The following is an 18,178-nucleotide window of genomic DNA, read 5'->3' as shown; positions in this document are numbered from 1 at the left end:
ATCTTCTTTATGTGAGAATGCAGGGAGTGGAACCTGGTCCCCTGGGAGCAGAGCCAGGACACGGGTGGGGCCTGGGCGGGGTCTATGTGGGCGAGGGAAGCATCAACCCCTCTAGCAACAAGCTAGAAGTAGAAAGAGCCTGAGGGAAAGTGCCCTGCCTCTCCCGCCCTCCCTTTAGGCCTCCTCAGTCTCCCCTGCCCAGAGCCCACCTCCTAGTTCACTGGTAGGTTCCTGATCTTTTCCAGGCCTGCCCCTAGCTCTCCGTGTTTTTGTGTGTGTGTGTGTGTTTTTTTTTTTTTTTCAGAAGAATCTAGTCAGGCCCTTTTTAGGTACCTAAAACACAGCTGAGGTTATAAGCTGTAAAGTAAAGCAAGTTCTATTCCGTTAGAAGCTCTGGGGTTATATGAGGTCTGGAACCCAAGAGAGGCCCTCACCCTCCTTGGCCCGACTTAGGGGAGAGTGGTGGGATTTATTGCTGAATTGGGGTATCTTCACTGGGATGGCGAAGTCTATATAATGTTTTTTATTATTATTGGGGTGACACTAGTTAACAAAATTATACAGGTCTCAGGTGCACAATTCTACAACACATCATCTGTATACTGTAAGGTCTATGTCATATTTGTTCTTTTTATTTTAGACCCATTACCCTAAAGACCTCAGCTTTAGAGGGGATCTGGAAGGAATTCTTGCTGAGGTAGCTAAGTGTTCATGTTCCCCAAACCCAGGCACAGGTCCAATTATGTCATGATTTTGACCCCTTCCCCATCCTAGCTCCCCCGCAATGAGCCATGGATTCCTTCTAAAACTCCTCAGCCCTTCTTCAGATTTCTTTTCCTGGACCCAGCTGAATTAAACTGCATGTAAAAATAAGGTTAGCATTCTCTAGGAGGAAGAGTATGATTTTTAGAAAATTACCTAAGTAAAACAAGAAGTAGTTCTTAATTCATCCAGGACTTAGTTCTTTTTGAATAATAGCTGGGTCCTTTCCAGAACTCATCCTTAATAGGTATCACTAGAGAAGTTGGGAGGATGGGTCTAGAACTTACTCTAGAGTAATAATATGGCTGCATAGGCCCCAGTTCCATCCTGGAGGGAAGGGTGGAGAGTCGTGGTCTATATTCTAGAGCTGAGATTCAGAAGGAAGTATGGCTCCATATGTGTCTAGAACACCATGCTCTAGTATTGGGTGTCTCTGGGATAAAAAAAAGTTAAACCTGTAGTAATCTGAGACTGGCCCCAATTCAGGCCAAGGCCAAGAGCTGGACAGGGCTCACATCCTGCCTCTCTCTACTTGGAAACCCGGGGTCTGTCTGGGTTGAGGAAGCCTGGTGGATCCAGCACAGAGCCTTAGTGCAGAAATGGCCCTGGCTGAGGTGCCTGGTGTCGCAGAACCTGTTCAGAACAAGGCAGAAGGTGGAGTAGGGACAGGACACTAATCCTGAGCTCCAGTAGGTCTATAAATCTATGGCTCAGAGGCCATGAAAAGGGCTCCAGGAACTGGCTGAGCCTGGGGAGGGGAGTATTTGAGTCCTGTTCTCTGTCTGGAAACCCCCAGTGCCATCTTAGGAAAAGGCTTTGCGGGGGGTGTAAGTGTGGAAGGAAAGAAGTGATCAGCCAGGACCATTTTCAAACATCCACCTCTCAGGCCCAAGCGTCTAAGGGTTCCAGCGGCTCCTAGGCTCCCTCGGGGAAGAGCACCTGGTGGGACCTGGCTGCTCAGGGTATGAGTATGGCAGCTGGGGTGAGAGCAGGTCCAGGAGCAGGGCTGGGAGACAGGCCGTGGCGGTGGCTAGACCGGTGCAAGTGCAGGAGTGTCCAGTCCAGGGTCTACATTTCAGGGGGCAGGGGGGCTGGAAGGAGAAGTCTCAGGGACACTGTGGAGAGAAGGCTCCCGGTACATGGCCACTGTGAAAGGGAGAGAGGGGAGCAGGAAGGAGAATTAGGCACAGAGAGACCTAGGCAGAATCAGAGCGCTGAAAGGGCTCCCTTCCCCTATATTCATCCTCTGAGAACCCCAACCCCATAGGAGGAGAACTCCCCAAGCCCCCAAAGGCCAAAGCCTCCCTGGCTTGGTCCTCCTCACACTTGTAGCCCCTGAGATGCATGTCACTAAATGTCCATGTCAAGGTCAATACCCTCCCATGTGGCCCCCATTTTCTCCAGTCCATACTCACCCTCCAGGAGCTTGGGCACAAAGTGGGCAGCTGCCTTGGTCTTCTTGACTCGATTTCCCTTCATGACTCGGCCCTCTTTGTCCAAGCCTAGGTACCAGGCCCGGCCAGAACGGCACTGACGGTAGAGAGCAGAGGCGTACAGGACGTAGTAATTCTCAAAGACACACTCCTTAAAGCGACACTCAGCTGTGAAATGTTGCTGAGGAGAGAAAGACCCAGGAAGGCACACACAGACAAAGAGACAAAGAGACACATCACTGGACAGAAGGGAGCCCTGGGAAGAACAAGCCAAAATATAACCCATACATTTCAGGCTGGGAGGGCCACCTTCTGATCCATGTGGGAAGTGGGAGAAAGAAGGGACAAGGAAGAGTCTGGTAGGCCCCTGAGGGTTAGGAACTAGACTCTGGAATGAGAAGATACCTTCTCTCCCCCCTACTCGCAGCCCCTGACCATTCCCTATCCTGAATGACTCTGGGGCAGTGAGTAATAATGAAGCCTGGAAGGGGTAGGATGAGAAATAGGGGCCCTAAAAGGCTGAAAGAGTTGGACATTCAAGAAGCCTGGGGGTATCTGGAGGGCTATGTGAGAGTAGGATTAGAGGGACCCTAGAGATGCCCTGGAGTGGGCAGTAATGACAGGACACCAGCAAGCGCTGGAGTGAGAGGGAGTCCTGACTGTAAAAGAGCTGTAGTTGAGAAAGTTGTAGCTGGGGACTCTCCAAACCCCAAGCCACTCAGCCTCGTCGTCTCACCGAGCTGTAGAGCAGCCCCTCGGCATTCATGGCCATGTAGTGACCCAGCTTGGCACTCTGGATGGTAACCACACGGAGCCCCACGGGGATCAGATTAAAGTGGGCTGGGGATGGAGAGAGGGGGAATCAGTACCCCAGGCCTTGAACCCCCATCTGAGCTCCCCCCAATCCTAGCTTCACTTCCTCCCTTGGGAGTCAAAGAGGCAGACTGAAAACAACAGAAACTCAAGCAGGAATGGGATTGCCCTCGTCTCCTAGCCCCACTATCCCCCTTCCCACCCCGGGCCGGCTTCCCCTCTCACTGAAAGAGCTGGTGTCCTCTGGGGTTCCCTGGATGCTCCCGTCGGGATTTGCCTGGAGGTAGAAACCCTGGCGGCAGAACAGTTTGGTGACGATGCCTTTAAGTTGAGGCTCTAGAGAAAGAGACATTAATCTTTAAAAATGACATCTCTGTTCCCAAAAACATTCCTACACTCGGTGGGATCAGAGGAGAAAAAAGAAGGGAGAGTGGAGGGAAGGAATAGAGTACTGGGGCCCCAACTTTCTGACCCCCCATGAAATGCCTCTCTTGGATTCCTGAGGATGCTGAGGTGTGGGTTCCTTCTGCTTCCTCTAACCACCAGCTTTCAGTTTAATTTATTGAAATTTATTGAAATGGATTAATTCCTACTCTACAGCTCAACCAGAAGCGGGGTAGAGGAAGAGAGGAGGAAGGGGAGAGATACATCAAAAAGCAGAGGGAGACAGGCAGGGCTGCTGAAGTGACATTGTGTTTGCGGATGTGGGGGGCAGCAAGGTGACCAGAGGGTAGGGGCGCCCCCTCAAGAGTGGAGGTGGGTCTGGGCCTGACGCTGACTCAGCACCTGCTGCTGCTGCTGCTCCCTTGGCACGGGCCTCGCCTTGGCCCAGCGCCGGCCAGTCTGACACTGACCCACTGTCTGTACCTGTCAGTCCGCTGGCTCGGGGGCCCAGGTCTCCCTGAGGCTCAGCCTTTCCCCTTCAGCCAGGTAACCCGCCTGGGGTGGGGGACGTTCGGGACCAAACCTAGGAAATGGGGGGAGGGGCGGGGAGGTGGTGAGCCAGGTTGAGTCACGTGGCGGCTGGGTCCCACTCAAAGGGTGGGCTGCGGACCGTACCACTGCGGCGGGCCGGCGGCGGCGGGGGGGGGGGGAGGGAGGAGGGTACGAGGGGGCTCACCCTATCGGAGCTGGGAGCGGGCGGGAGCAGGGCCAGAGGGACTCCCTGCCTGTGGCACCTGGACGGGGACCACACGCTAACCCGCACAACTCTCCACGCCGGTCGCTTGCTCTCGGCCGACTTCCGTGTACCCCCTCGTAGGTGGTACGACCCCCAGTCTGCGTGCGGGTCTCCCACCAGCCTGGTACTGTGTCTGAGCTCCTCGCAGCAGAGGGTCCCCTGAGCTCGTGGGGCCCGATCTCGGAGTCTCGTGGAGGGTAGTGGGGGGAACCCAGCTCCTCTCTTGAAGCTCAGGTCAAGGGAGGAGGGCGCGCAGAGGGGCGGTTTGGCGAGGTAGCTGCAAGGACACCCAGGGGAGAGCTGGGGAGATTGGCGCTGGGCCAGGCAGGCTCGGCCAAGAGGAACCGAGCCAAGAAGTGGAGGAGCGGGGGAGCGGGGTGGGGGCGGGGCCGCCGGAGCCGCAGAAACTCCCGGGGTGACCCAGGCGTCCGGAGCCCCCAGGCCCCTCGGCTGTGGATGGAAAGAATCGCGAGAGCCTGCACGTAGGCGAAGGGCTGTGGGGGTGGGGAGTGGGGTGGGGGAAGAGCAGGAGCCACGAGGCTTGGGGCGCCAGACTTAGCCCCTCAAGCCTTCCCCTTGCCCTCAAAAGCAAGGAGACTCGGGGTTACGGGCAAAAGAGGAGGGAAACTGAGGCATAGACTGGCAGAGACTTTGTGGCTCACCCCTTTTCACTTCCCGGGAGCCTCCCTCAGCCGGGCTCCATTCTTCAGAGCCCCTCATCTCCACCTCCCGGGCAGAGAGACCCCAGTCCCGGAGACCCCGCCCCAGCCACTCACCGGGGCCACGGTCCAGCCGCGCGGGCCGCCCCCCGCACAGGCGCACCTTGGACAGCAGGATGAGGAGCTGCTTCTGGCAAAGGGACTTGGTGCCGCGGGGACACACGCGCCGCTGCGCCGACACCGGCCGGCTGCCCCCGGGCTCGCGGACCTCCCGCTTCTGCCGGATCAGGCTACTGGCCAGCGCCGCCATGGCGCCCCGGGAGGAGACACCCCCAAACCAGCAGGCGCTGGGAGCGCGCTGGGCTCCCCCAGAGAAGCCCGCTCACCACGGCATGCTCTTGACGCTCTTTCCCGACTCACCGCCCCACCCACAGGACCTTAGGGCTAAGCCTCAGCACCCCCCCCCCCCCAGCGTCAGCTCTCACCCTCGGGGCCCCTGCTAGCTCCACTGGATCCGGAAGCCTCTGTACCTCAGGTGACCCCACCCCGGACTTTCGCCCCCTACAGAAAATTAGCCCCTCCCCTGCTCCCCAGTATCTCTGCCCCCACTTACCCTATCCCAAAGTCAAAACCGTCACAATTTCCGATATGTGGTTCCAACATCCCCGGGCATCTTCCACCCAATTTCAGGGCCCCTGTACTCCTGCCAAACCCACCTTTATAATCTGAAGGATGTGGATCCTTAGCTTTGGGAATATGAACGCACCCCACCCCTGCTGGGGCACTGCCAAATGTCAGGGAAGAATCCAACTTCGGTGTCTTTGCCACCCTCTAAGTGAAGAGGATCCCCCACTTTTCCCCACTGAAATCCCCCCAAACTATGTCTTGGAATATCCAGGCTGTTCCTGTTCCGTGAGAACGGGTTATCAGACTCCGTCTCTAGACAATACCTCTTTTTTTTCACCAAGTCACCCCCATTTCTAGTGGCTCAGGGTTCAAACTGCTGAGCCCTTTTCCTCACCTTGTTACCCTGCACTATGTTTGAAGTCACCTCCAAACCCACCCTTCCTGGTAGTTGTCTGGAGGGCCCTCTGTCAGCCTGGAGATAAGGAGCATCCGTTTTGGTGGTGTTTTTCTCGGACCGCCCCTCAATTTCCTCAGGAACAGCTGGTGCTGTTTAGATCCCACGCCCTCCAATCCAACCAGCCCCCCAAGAGAGGCGTGCACCCAGGTCACCAGTTCCCAAATGTGAACAGGTCCCCTACAAATCTGAGCGCACCGCTGCCACGGGGCTTCCTCCTCCTCCCGGGACTACCTATAGCAACCCCCTTCTCCCCGGACGCCCCTCAACCTGTCCTGTCTTGTAGATCTCGCGACGAATGGTGCTGGCCCGGGTTCCAGGCTCCTCCCTCCCTGTCCCCCGCAAACGGAGCTTCCCTCCACGCCTGGCTAGGCGCCCGGAGCCCCCCAAAGAGTGAAGGTGTCTCGCAGAGCGCCCTGGTCCGGTAAAATCGGAGCACTGGGCCCGGCGGCTGGACCAAGCGCGGCGGTAGAGGTGGCAGCAGTAGCAGCGGCGACAGTGGGAAGCTCAGGCGGCCGCGGCAACCGCAGCTCCCGCGTCTCCCAGAGCCAGCCTGGGGGCGGGGCAGGGGGCGGAGACGCCAGGAAAGGGGGGTTAAGTTGGGCCGGAGGAACCCTGGGGTTCCTTAGAGGCAGGGAGTGGGATGGTCTTAGAGGCAGGGGGAGCTGAGGCAAGGCCACACATCTCGGGGTTCAGAGGAGGAGGAACCAAGGTGACTCCACTGAATGGAACCCTGGAGGGGGGGGGGGGGATTGGGCTTAAGATCAATGGAAGGGTGAATACCCAGAGAGTGAAGGAACCCTAAGGCCCAGGATGGGAGGACAGAACTGAATGAGGAAAGTGGGGGCAATAACTGAAGAGATTGGGGGGGGGGGGGGGGAGTCGAGGTCTAGCCTGGGGCGAAATCCGGCCTCCTTAATATGATTGCCTTTGTGTGAAACAAATTAGTCTGTCTCTGATCTCCATACCGCTCTCCTTTCCATGTTTTGTCAGGAAATATGTCCTCCCCCTCCGGCCTCTCCCCACCCTCCTGTAGACTCCTAAAAGACCGTAAGAATCGGGGGCAGATAGTTGCCGGAGGCTGTACTGGGGCACGAGGGATGCTGGCCACAGATTTGGAGAGCCGAGAAGCCAGACTGGAAAGACCTTTACCCGGGATGGAGCGCGAGGCGAGTGGAATGATGGGAAGGAACCGCAAGGATGCCTTCTAGAACGGAATTTTGGGTCCAGGGTGCTAAGTGTCTCCCAAGTGAGGGCCTTTCCACGCTGGTAGGAGTCCCTCATGGGCCCCGCCTCCCACACCAGCTAAGCCGCCCCCCTTGCGCGCAGTCTTGGCCTCCTCCACCGTGGCGCACAGGGCCCGGGCAGGGTCCGCACGAAGCCGGGCCAGCGCCATCAGCAGCGCAGCCGCGCCGTCCCCTGCCCAGAGCTTTCGGCCGCTCAGAAAATAGTGGGGCAGAGTCCCGGCCTCGAGCGCCCGGCTCAGCTCATCCAGCAGCCCCAGGCAGCAGGCGCCGGCGTTCTCCGGCCGCGCCAGATAGAGCGCCGGCAGTCGCTCGCAAGCCCAGTAGAGCAACGTCCGCAGGAGGTAGGGCGCCGCGGCCCGGGTCCCGGCCACCAGCGGGCGCAACAGCGCCTGGGCAGCGGCGTGCGCCTGCAGCAGCGGAGCGGGTACGAGCGCCTTGAGCGCCAGCTCCTGGCGGGCGAAGCACAGCTGCCAGCCGGAAGCGCCCGGCCGCTCTCGGTCCCCGCCCGGCACCAGGTAGAAGGAGGACGACTCGGAGGCCAGCGGGCCGGCCCACGAGTGGCTCCGAGCCCCCTCGGGCCAGCCATTCACGGACACCACGGGGATCAGGTCGAAAAGCAGGAGGCGGCGTGGGGGCCCCGGAGTAGCCAGGAGGATGGTGGTGAATCCCGCGTGGCGGGCTGCGTGGACCAAGAGCGGGGCACCAGGGACCGGGATCAGGGACTCGGCGACCTCAGCCAGCACAGCAAAGAACCACGCAGCCACCTTGGCAGGGCACAATGTGGGCCACGCCTCCGGAGCCTCCGACGGCGGCGGTGCGGGACTCTCCGCGGTTGCTTTGGTGACGTCACCATTCAGCTTGTTCAGGGGTGCGGGAAAGCCAAGGTCGGCTACGTCTGGCCGAGGCGGCTCGGGCCCCGAACGGTGACTAGGTGATTTGTCCAAAGACACGTGCAGGTCAAGCTCGGTGACGTCACCGTGCGGTTGGTCCACGGAGCTTTGCTGATCCTTGGGACCTTGCTCGCTTTCGGTTCGGTGGACCGATTCACGTCCTCCCGGGACTGGGGGTCCCAGGCAGTCCTGCCACGCCTTTCGCACCGAGGTTCCGTGCATCAATTCTGGGAGGCAGAGCCAGGCAGAATAGGACTCCGTGTCCAGTTGCAACTCCTGCCCAGGGCCATCCAGAGAAAACACTGGCACCAGTAGCGTGAAGCCGGCGTCGTAGTGAGGTCCCCGGGCATAGGGGCCCAGGGGCGAAGGCCCCAGATCCACAGAGCCCTCGCGAATCCCGCCACGAAGCAGCAAGAGCTCTGCTTGGGGAGGAAAACGGGGGTCTCGGCGGTGAACCAGACCTACGGGAAGAGAAGGGATTGTGATACGCAACTCCGGGGCGGGGCTGAGCGGCGAGCTTCTGGAGCCGGGGAGGGTTCTTACCTAGTAAAGAAAACACAAAGTCCTTGGCCCGGAGGAGGTCTGGTCCCGTCTTGGGCCCGTCTCTCCAGCTCTCCTGCACTCCTAGTTCCTGGATGAGCTGGGTTAGTTCCTGGAGCTGCGCTCCAGAGCAGAAATCGATGTCGGTGAGCGGGCGGGCTGGGGCTGGGGGCGGCGGGCCCCACCAGGGGGCACTCCCCCAGACCGCGGAAGCCATATGGCTCTATTGTTTAGGGAAAAACACAGCCGAGAGGAAGCCTAGACCGGCCAAAAAAGTCACCTCCGCTCTTCTCTTTCCAAGGCCGAGTGCCTCAGACAAGTGCGCCCATGGGTCTGCAGATAAAGGGCTGTGAGTTTAGTCTTGAAAATGAACAAATAAAGACCTCCCCTGTCCTTGCCCTTTCTCATATTCTGGCCCCCGCCCCCATGGACCGGTTCACCTACTCAAGCCCGCCTTCGGAATGGGATAGCCCTCCGCCGTCCCTGCCTACCTCCCCTTACCTCTTTCTTCGGAAAAGGCTTAAGGTCTGCGGCTTCCCTCTCAGGGGTAACTGCCCGAGTTGGGAAGAGAATGGCTAGAACAATCCGACAGGTAACTTCTTCCTGCCGCCCGCGAGGCCACGCCCTGAAGTTCCAGCCTCGCCCCTTTCTAGAAGCTGTGCAGGTGGTTGGGGCCCGGCCCCGCCTCTGTCCACACGCCTTTCGCTTTTTCAGATCTCGCGCTGTCCTGGGAGTTGCAGTTTGTGTTCCGCGTTACCAAGAGCGATGAGGCTACGCCCCCACACCCTTTACTGTTCCTCTGAAGTGCCTGGTTGAAGTTGTAGTTTCTATGGAGATAAACTGTGCTGTTTCTTTCCAAGCCCAGGTCAGCCCCACACAAACATTCCTTGGAGTTGGAGCAGAAGGGTAATAGGACATATCTGAATAGCAAACAATAACGATGGACATATCTCGGGGCCTGGGGAGAAATAGGGGCCTCTATGTATAGCCCATGTGAGTAGAGGAGCCCTGGTCATTTAGATCTAGAAGGGTCCTTCCATGTAATTATAACTTCATTTTGGAGACGAGACCAAGGTCAGAGCTGAGCCAGAGAGGGGTTAGAAAGGAACTCCCCTTGGAGGCGGAGGAAGTAGTGTTAGGCAGGAACACACAGGTGGTGACCCAGAAATGGACATCTGACTCAGGGAAGGGACATATTAATGATACCCACCTCACTTACACATGTGTGGTGATGGGGAAAAACACTTTGGAATCTCATACCTGGTGTGTACACAGAAGAGTTATCAGGACTGAAAATCAAATCCAGAGGAAACTCCCAGTTGGGCGGGGGCAGAGAAAAGGGACATTATGGGGAAGAAACTTGTTTTCAGGGACAAAGCTTAAGTCCAGGATGACAAGGGGGCCAGAATAATGGGACAAACGTTAGGAAACCAGGGACAGGCTTACAGATCAGACCTATCCATTGCTGGGTTAGTTCTGGACCAGGACTTCTTACATGCCCTTTTCCCTGGGGACTGTCTCTGGAGTGATAGTCCATGGGCAAGAGAATGAAACAGAAACACCTAGAAAAACTAGAGGCCTATAAAGGAAGGGACTCTCAGAATCCGGAGCTCAATTTGGGAAGCCCAGATCTCAGGCGTCCTAGTCACTAGACAGAGCTCTTCTCCCTCAGCACCTCAGAGCCCCAAACACCGCCCAGAACTGGGGAGGCAGGTTCCCATACATCTGGTTGTGACCCAAGAAACCAGCTCAGGGAGACTGAAGACTGGGCTCTCTTGCACAGTCTGGGGTAATCAGGCATCTGGCATCCCCACATCTTACCTCCTCCCCAGAGGTGGCCTCTGAGCCACCCTAAAAAGAACTAAGTTCTCTGGGCTCTGTGGGAGTTTTGAAGAAGCTGGGGATGGGTGACAGGGAAAGGAAAGTTACCCTAAACTCTAAAGCATTACTGCCCAATAAGGTTTTCTGTAATGATGAAAATGTTCTAAATCTGTGCTGTCCAATATAGTAGCCACTAGCCACCCATGTGTATTGAGCACTTGAAATGTAAATAATGAAACAAAGGAACAGAATTTTAAATTTTATTTAATTTTAATTCGTTTACATTCTAAAAGCCATGGGTCGCTAATGGCTAGTGTGTTGGAAAATGCAGCTCTGGGGCCTTGGGGATCATGGGTTTAGCTCGGCAGCTATGGAGGAGAAGGGGCGAGTACAGTTCCAGCCCTCATCAGGCCCTGAGAGTGGCCAGTGCCAGCCATGGGGCTGGGGTGGAAGTCCTCAAACAATCACAGAACATTTCTCTCGCCTCTTTATTCCTAATGCACCTTTGTCCCCTCTTTTTCCGAGGGCCTCATGACACACTGATATCCCCACTCGGTGTTCTCCACTGAGTTGCTGGATGCCTCTTGGCGAAGGCGCCTGGGAGATAGAGCTTCACACTTGTCTCTGCCCACTCCGCACTGCCTCTGGCGGGCATCGAAGACCACATGCCCTACCCGGGTGCCTGACCCAGGGCAGTGAGTCTTCAAGTTGGTTTTTGGAGGCATAGGCATCTGGGGATAGTTCTGGCAGGCTGGAGGAACTGTATCCACAGGACGGTACACCCAGTCTTGGCCACCTACTCGATGGGAGGATGGCTGTAACTCAATCAATACAGGTACCTCGGAGAAGGTTTGCAGGTCACTGTAGATCACCTGGGCCTTGGACGGGCAGGCGTACTGACTGACTGGGTCAGGAGTCCATGAGAGATGCTGCTCTGCATTCTTCCGAGGAGTCTCCTCACATCCAAATGACTTCAAGGGCAGTGAGGACTTTGGAGTCTGAGATGGACCCAAGACTTGGACAGAGTTAGTACCTGGAGCAAGGCCTGGGTTCTTGTGCGAGTCAGGATTTGGGATAAGGCATGAGTCCGTGTGGAGGCTTGATTCCTTGGGAAGGCCGTGAGTCAAGGGGAGGCCAGAGTCTTGGGTAAGGCGTGGGCCCTTATGTGGGCCAGGATCTTGATGAATTCCTGCGTACTTGTGGAAGTTAGGATTTGGAGTATGTTCTGAGTTCCTGTACATTCCAACATCTTGGGTAAGGCCACATTTCTTTTTTGCTTCATTGGCTTGGATAAGGCCTGGATTCATATAGGGGTCAGAATCTTTAGTCAGGCCTGGGTTTCTGTAGTCTCCTGAGTCTTTGGTGAGGCCTGAGCCCTTGTGGAGGCCACAGGTTTGGGCAAGGCCTGGGCTTTTGTAGAGACCGGATTCCTGGCCTGAGCTCTTGTTTACTTCAGAGTCTTTGGCAAGACCTGAGCTCTTCCGTAGGCCAGAATCTTGGGTGAGGCCTAGACTCCTAAAGACTCCTGGATCTTGGGCATTACCTGTACTCTTGTAACCTCCAGAATCTTGAGAAAGGCCTGGGCTGTTATGGACACCAGTTGTTTGGGAGAGATCTTGACTTTTGCAGAGTACAGTCTCTTGCACAAAGCCTGAGTTCCTCTGAATGTCAGAATTTTGGAGAAATGCTATGTTCTTATGGAGGCCAGAGGGTTGGGTGAGACATGGGCTCCTAAAAATACCTATATTTTGAGGCGGACCTAGGCACTTTTCAGGGCCAGACTCTTGGGTAACTGGATTCTTGCGAAGGCCAGAGTCTTGGGAAGGCCCTGAACTCTTGCAGAGATGAGGATGTTGGGTAAGGCCTGGCATCTTTTTTAGGCCTGGATCTTGACCAAGGCCTGGGTTCTTGGAAACTTTAGAGTCTTTTGAAGGGCCTGGGGTTCTTTGGAGGCCAGAGTCTTGGGTGAGGCCTGGACTCTCATGAAGTTCAGAAGATTGGGGTTGGATTGGGGGTTGGGAAATGGTGGAGAACTGGGAAGGGGTGGGAAACTGGGAAGAGGGTATTGAGATTGGGTGTAAGGTGGGGGTTTGTGTTGAGGTGGAGGGCTTCACCTGGTGGTTGGTAGGTTGTTGAAGAACAAAGGATCTGGGAGAAACAAGCGGGAGAGAAAGAGTGCATGGTGGAGGAGCAGCGCACATTGAATTCTGGACGCTGGTGGGAGAATGAAAGCAAGGTTGAGAAGGTGAATCATCCTTGGAGTAGACGAGGAATTTGGGATAGGCTGGAGGCTGGGAGTCTGTGTTTCTCCTCTCAGAATTGCAAGGATGGAAGCTGCAGTAAGGGAAGGTCTTGGGCTGTAAGAACTTGTCTTTGGCATCATTTGGGTTATTCCATCCCATATTCTCCAACTCCAGGTAACCTACTACGGGTCCTGTGGAGGTGTTGGCAGTATCCCCACTAAGTTGCTTCAATGTTTGCTCGACTTTACCAGAGTTTACCAGGCCCTGCCTGTCTTGGGGCCTGGAGAAGATACCCAAGTCTTTTCTGGAATACCCAGTGTTCTGGGTGGGGCACCCATAGAATAAGTTCTTCTTTACCATGGGGGTAGCATAGAACACATGGCCAGTGGAGAGGTCTTCGTTGAAGGCAGTCAGGGTAGAGGGAATAGGAGTTAGGCTGTGGGTAGGGGTGGAGGGAGGGGTATGAGTAGGAACTGGTGTGGTAGAGGGGGCCATGACCAGTGCTGGGGCAAGGATGGAAGCAAATTTTGGAACAGGGGCTGGGGCAGGAGTAGTAGCAAGGGCAGAAGGTAGAGGAGGGTCTGGGGCAGAGGTTGGAGGAGGGACCAACTCGTGGGCATGGGAATAGGTTAGATGAACAGGGTTGCTGGTTGGGGTGTGGACTGTTAGGTGCTTAAGTATGTAGTCCAGGGAGTGGCCCAAGGCATGCAAGGAAACCTTGGCTGGGTCCTGGGCCAGGGTGTGGGCTGAGGTATGCTCAGGGCCATGGACCTGGGTACCAGTGTGCTCAGGGGTGCAGACTATGGAGTGGACCTGGGCCTGGGCGGGGGTGTGCTCAGAAGGGTGGGCTGGGGGACAGATCTGGGCCTGGGTGGGGTTGTGCTCAGAGGGGTGCTTTGGGGGGTGGATCTGGGCCTGGGTGGGGGTGTGCTCAGAGGGGTGGACTGGGGGGCGGATCGGGGCCTGGGTGGCGGTGTGCTCAGAGGGGTGCACTGGGGGGCAGATCTGGTCCTGGGTGGGGGTGTGCTCACGGGGTCGGGGTGGGGGGCAGATCTGGTCCTGGGTGGGGGTGTGCTCAGAGGGGTGCACTTGGGAATGGATCTGGACCTGGGTGGGGCTATGCTTGGCGGGGTGCACTGGGGGGTAGATCTGGGTCTGGGTGGGGGTGTGCTTAGAGGGGTGGACTGGGGGGCAGATCTGGGCCTGGGTGGGGGTGTGTTCAGAGGGTTGCGGTGGGGGGTGGATCTGGGCCTGAGTGGGGGTGTGCTCAGAGGGGTGGACTGAGGGATGGATCTGGGCCTGGGTGGGGTTGTGCTCAGAGGGGTGCACTGGGGGGTGGATCTGAGCCTGGGTAGGGGGGTGCTCAGAGGGGTGGACTGGGGAGCGGGTCTGGGCCTGGGTGAGGGTGTGCTCAGAGGGGTGCACTGGGGGGCATATCTGGGCTTGGGTGGGGATGTGCTCAAAGGGGTGGACTGGGGGGCGGATCTGGGCCTGGGTGGGGGTGTGCTCAGAGGGGTGGACTGGGGGGCGGATCTGGGCCTGGGTGGGGGTGTGCTCAGGGAGCAGGGGTGGAGGGTGGGTCCATGTCTCAGCTGGGGCATAGGCTGGGGCATAATCTGGGGTCTTAGTCTTATTCCCTTGGGGCAAGCAGAGTGAAACCATATCCAACTTGCTCATCCTGGGGAACTGGGAAGATGTCTCTTGCCTGGAGAGATAGGTGTCTTGGGCCTTTGGGGCTGTGACCTGAGGGGCCTCCCTAGCTCCCTTCATCCCCTCCTTCCACAGTCCCCTTGGAGTCTCTATGGGAGCCCTGGCGTGTCCATACTGAGGCTTCATCCAGTAGCACCTAAATTCCTTCTCATCATTCGTGTCTGGTATGCAGGAGTCAAGCTGGTTAGGGTTCCTGAGCAGGAAGCTTGGACAGCGATGGAAGCGGGAAGGGACTCTTAAGCAGAGGTTCTTGGAATCCACAGAGTAGCGCATACCCGTGGGATGGTTGCCTACAGAGCTGGGTTGCTTGTCTGCAGGGAAAGGTGGGATAAGACAAAGCCTGAGTTCCTGAACGACTGAAAACGGGGACAAGGATAGAAGAAAGGGGATAGGGCCAAATCCTCTCGAGTCCATGCTGGGGACCACTCACTCACCTTTGGGGAAAAAATGATGGAAAAGAATCCGCAAGGAGCTCTTCAGATGCCTCCAGAGCTGAGGAAGCAGGGGAGGGGAGAGTCCAGAAGTAAGGTGAGCCTTGAAGTCCAACCCTAGCCAGGCCACATCCCAGCAGCCCTCTCACCTCACCCCTCCCACCTCAGACCCTAGGGCTTCCCCACCCTGATGCCCAGACCCCTCCCTGACCAGAGTCACCACATTGATCCCCACGTTGAGCAAGATGAAGCTGCCCAGAATCAGAAGAATTGAGTCTCCTAGGTCCTGGCACTTCCTGGAGTTGGTGCCAGAGCACACTGGGGCTCCGTGGTGGGCTTGCTCACCCATGACCGGGGGTCCCAGGACTACCTGGGCCCCCTGGCCCCCACATACTCACTAGGAGCCAAACTCTTCTGGTGGGGGAGGGGGAGAACTGGGTCATAATGGAACAGGAGGTCACAATGAGGGAGGAGGAGGGAAAGGAAGGCCAAGGGCCATTCCCTGGTAACTGGGTTCGAGTAACCTGAGCCTGGACAGTCAAGTAGGGCCCAGAAGCCAACACGCCCCCGCCCCCATCTCACCCTCATTTTTCCCCTCATTGCCTGCTGACTCACTCATCCAAACACTCACAGCATCCCATCCCCTGAACACTTCTGAGACGAGGAAGACCATGGCCTCAGGGTCCTGGGGAAGGCCAGGCTGAAATCCAGAGCCTTGGCCTTCTTCCCGCCCTCTGCTAGGCTGCAGGCCTGGATCTACCCCGATGTGGAACGCCCCCGTCTGGAATCTAACCTCAGCTTATTATGTGGGGCTGAGCCTCTGAGTCCCCTTTGGGGACAGACAGAGCCTCACACAGAGCAGGTGCCCAGAGACCAATGGTTTGGGGTCTGCAGGGGCAAGATCTGCTTAGGGCCCTGGCGCGGGAGCAGGAGGGGCGTGCAGGCAGGACTGTGGCCCCCCCACCACGGGGAGCCTCGGGCCAAGCACACCGCTTCTCATTTCCGGGAGCTAAGGGCAGGGATCCAGGCTGGCGGGAGAAGTGGCGCTTCTCAGCCACAGACCACCACAGTGTTTCCTGGACTCTGTTGCTCTTTATTCCTCTTTCAGCGCCCGGCCCCGCCGCCCACATGTGCCCCTGGTCAGTTAAGCTTCCCAGTCCGGCTCCTGTGCAACGAGGGCCTCGAGGCTGAGGTGGAAGGTGGCGGCAGCGAGTTGGCCCTCGCTCTGTTCTCCTGCACCTGCCGCTTCAGCTCCAGGCTGTCGTACACCTGGTAACTGGCATTGCCCCCTGGGCTCCGGCTGAGCGGCATGAAGGTGGTGGGGGGCGGCTCAGGAGTCTGGGCTTCAGGCAGGGGCTGGCTGGGAGCCAGGGCCCGTTGGTAGGAGACCTCGCCCAACACAGTGAGGGAGGTGGTTGTAGTCAGAGGGTGCTGAGTGGGCAGGGCCTCAGCCCATTCAGCCGCCCGGCGCCGTACCTCGTGGGGATCCCGGGGGGTGTAGCTCAAGTGCCCCGTGGATGGGTAGGGACTGCGGCTGTAAGCATGGCCGGGGAGGCTCCGACGGTGGGACTGTGGGGAGCAGTACTCCCGGGCCTCAGGCCGGGAGCTCCGGGCCATCAGGGCCGATGGAGGCTCAGAGGCCTCCAGACCACGCCGCCGCTGGTCCCAGGGGTCATACGGTAGCTGGCCCCTTGATTGGTGAGGGCTGTGCCCCCCATGGGCCCAGGAGGGGTTAGGAGGCAGCCGGTGGGGCGGCGGTGGAGGCAAGGTCCACTGCTCGGTGTCCACGTTGCCCCAGATGCGGGACTGGGAGCGGTGCAGCCCGTGGGACGGCAGCCTCAGCTCTGACTTGGCCTCCACACGCTTGGGCATGCGGCGCAGCTCGGGGGACAGGTAGATGGAGGGAGGCGGCAAGCTGGCCAGGATCCCACCCTGGCGGCCCCACAGCCTCATGCTGGAGGGCAGCCCCATTCGATGGTACAGCCCTCCCCAGCCCCACTGGGCGTACATGGGACGCGGGAAGGACCGGTGGTTCTCCTCCTCCTCCAGAAAGGAGTCCGGGGCCTCCTGATCAAAAATGGGTTTGGGCCTCAGCTGTGACCGCCTGTGTCCGTGATGTGGGCTGTGGAAGACTGTGTGATTCGGGGGGGATTGCCTGTGGTTCTTCCGTCTCTGCTGGGAGCTGTAGGGGGCGCGGCGGTGGTGGTGGTGGTGCGGGCGGCGGCCGCTGCGTTTGCGGGGATGGTGATGGGAAGAACTGGAGTAGGAAGAGGGCCGGGTCACCTTCACTTCTACAGGGTCCAGGGCGCAGTGGATGTAGATGTCTTGGGCCTTGGCTGGGGCATCTTTGGGGGAACTTTTACAAGCCTGCAAGATTGCATCTGGGGAACGCAAGAGTCCGTGAGGGAGGGCAATTGTCGGTTGGGAACATGGGGGCTTGTCTTTCTTGGGCTGTGGTGGTAGCAGGGGTGGGGGGTGTCCCCTACCTCGCTAGCTGTCATACTTACTTTTCTGATGAATCCAACTGATCACCTTGTCTGAGGCACTCTGGAGCCCATGCCATATCTGGGGGTGAGGTGGGGTGGGAGTGAAGACCAAGCTTTCCACCAGCAACCCCCCACGCCCCTCCCCGCCAAGACTGCTCTCGCAGATGGAGGTACAGGCTGAAGCTGGCTCCCGCCCTCCCCTCGTCACTTAGGGATGGCCCACAGGCGCCACTGACCACCGTCGTCAGGTTGATCCCAATGTTGACAAGGATGATGAGGCCCAGCAGCAGCAGCAGGAAGTCCTCCACATCCTGGGGATTTTCTTGGTATTGATTGCAGTTCCCCAGGGTGTTATCCCAAAGCTTGTTTTCCATGGTGGGGGGGGGGGGTCCTAGGGCCACCTGGGCCGCACCCCCCCACCGGCCCCGGCCCACACTGCACTCATGCTAGGACCGGACCTGGGGACCCTGGCCAGCTGGTGAGGGAGCCGGGTCATAATGAGGCGCATGGGCAGGAGTCACAATGCAGAGGTGTCCACCTGGCTGGCCCTTGGCTCAGTCCCCAGATACCCCAGAGTCCAATCTGTCCTTTGTCTCCATGGGAGCTTGCTTAACTCAACACCTGATTCCTGGTGTGAAAATAATGGTAGCTACCGTAGTGAGACAGTCTTCATAGGGATTGAATTACGCATAAAGGGTTTGCTCTACTAGCATTTCATTGTTCTCTGAGATATTATGGCAGTCTGTGTAGGCTGTTGGTATTTCCCATCTAGGGCAGTGGTCGGCAAACTGCGTGCGGCTCGTGAGCCGCTGTTTGCCGCTCTATTGACGAATGAGTTTGCCGACCACTGCCTTAAGGAAAAACACTTAAAAAACATTTTCA

General features: G+C 57.8%; 3 protein-coding genes across 3 annotated transcripts; all 3 read right to left on the bottom strand.

Moving 5' to 3' along the window:
- Window positions 1–23: 23 nt before the first annotated feature.
- On the bottom strand, window positions 24–5,266 carry FGF11 (fibroblast growth factor 11). Its single transcript, XM_079798131.1, has 5 exons — window positions 4,965–5,266; window positions 3,234–3,344; window positions 2,932–3,035; window positions 2,178–2,376; window positions 24–1,908 (listed from the first exon to the last, which is right to left on the bottom strand). Exons 1-5 carry the CDS (start codon window positions 5,155–5,157, stop codon window positions 1,838–1,840), a joined length of 678 nt encoding a protein of 225 aa, XP_079654257.1. The 5' UTR covers window positions 5,158–5,266; the 3' UTR covers window positions 24–1,837.
- TMEM102 (transmembrane protein 102) lies at window positions 3,016–9,219 on the bottom strand. Its single transcript, XM_079798128.1, has 5 exons — window positions 9,107–9,219; window positions 8,609–8,938; window positions 5,461–8,526; window positions 3,234–3,344; window positions 3,016–3,035 (listed from the first exon to the last, which is right to left on the bottom strand). The coding sequence occupies exons 2-3, from the start codon at window positions 8,820–8,822 to the stop codon at window positions 7,163–7,165; spliced, it is 1,578 nt and encodes a 525-aa protein (XP_079654254.1). The 5' UTR covers window positions 8,823–8,938; window positions 9,107–9,219; the 3' UTR covers window positions 3,016–3,035; window positions 3,234–3,344; window positions 5,461–7,162.
- Window positions 9,220–15,950: 6,731 nt separating this feature from the next.
- SPEM2 (SPEM family member 2) lies at window positions 15,951–17,670 on the bottom strand (the record flags this gene model as incomplete). Its single annotated transcript, XM_079798685.1, has 3 exons — window positions 15,951–17,191; window positions 17,318–17,375; window positions 17,533–17,670. 3 exons carry the CDS (start codon window positions 17,668–17,670, stop codon window positions 15,951–15,953), a joined length of 1,437 nt encoding a protein of 478 aa, XP_079654811.1.
- Window positions 17,671–18,178: the final 508 nt, after the last annotated feature.

This window comes from Cnephaeus nilssonii (genome assembly GCF_951640355.1).
Source record: "Cnephaeus nilssonii genome assembly, chromosome: 19".
Lineage (NCBI taxonomy): Eukaryota > Metazoa > Chordata > Mammalia > Chiroptera > Vespertilionidae > Cnephaeus > Cnephaeus nilssonii.
Note: the sequence above shows the minus strand (reverse complement) of the source record. Positions and strands in the feature narration are given on the sequence as shown.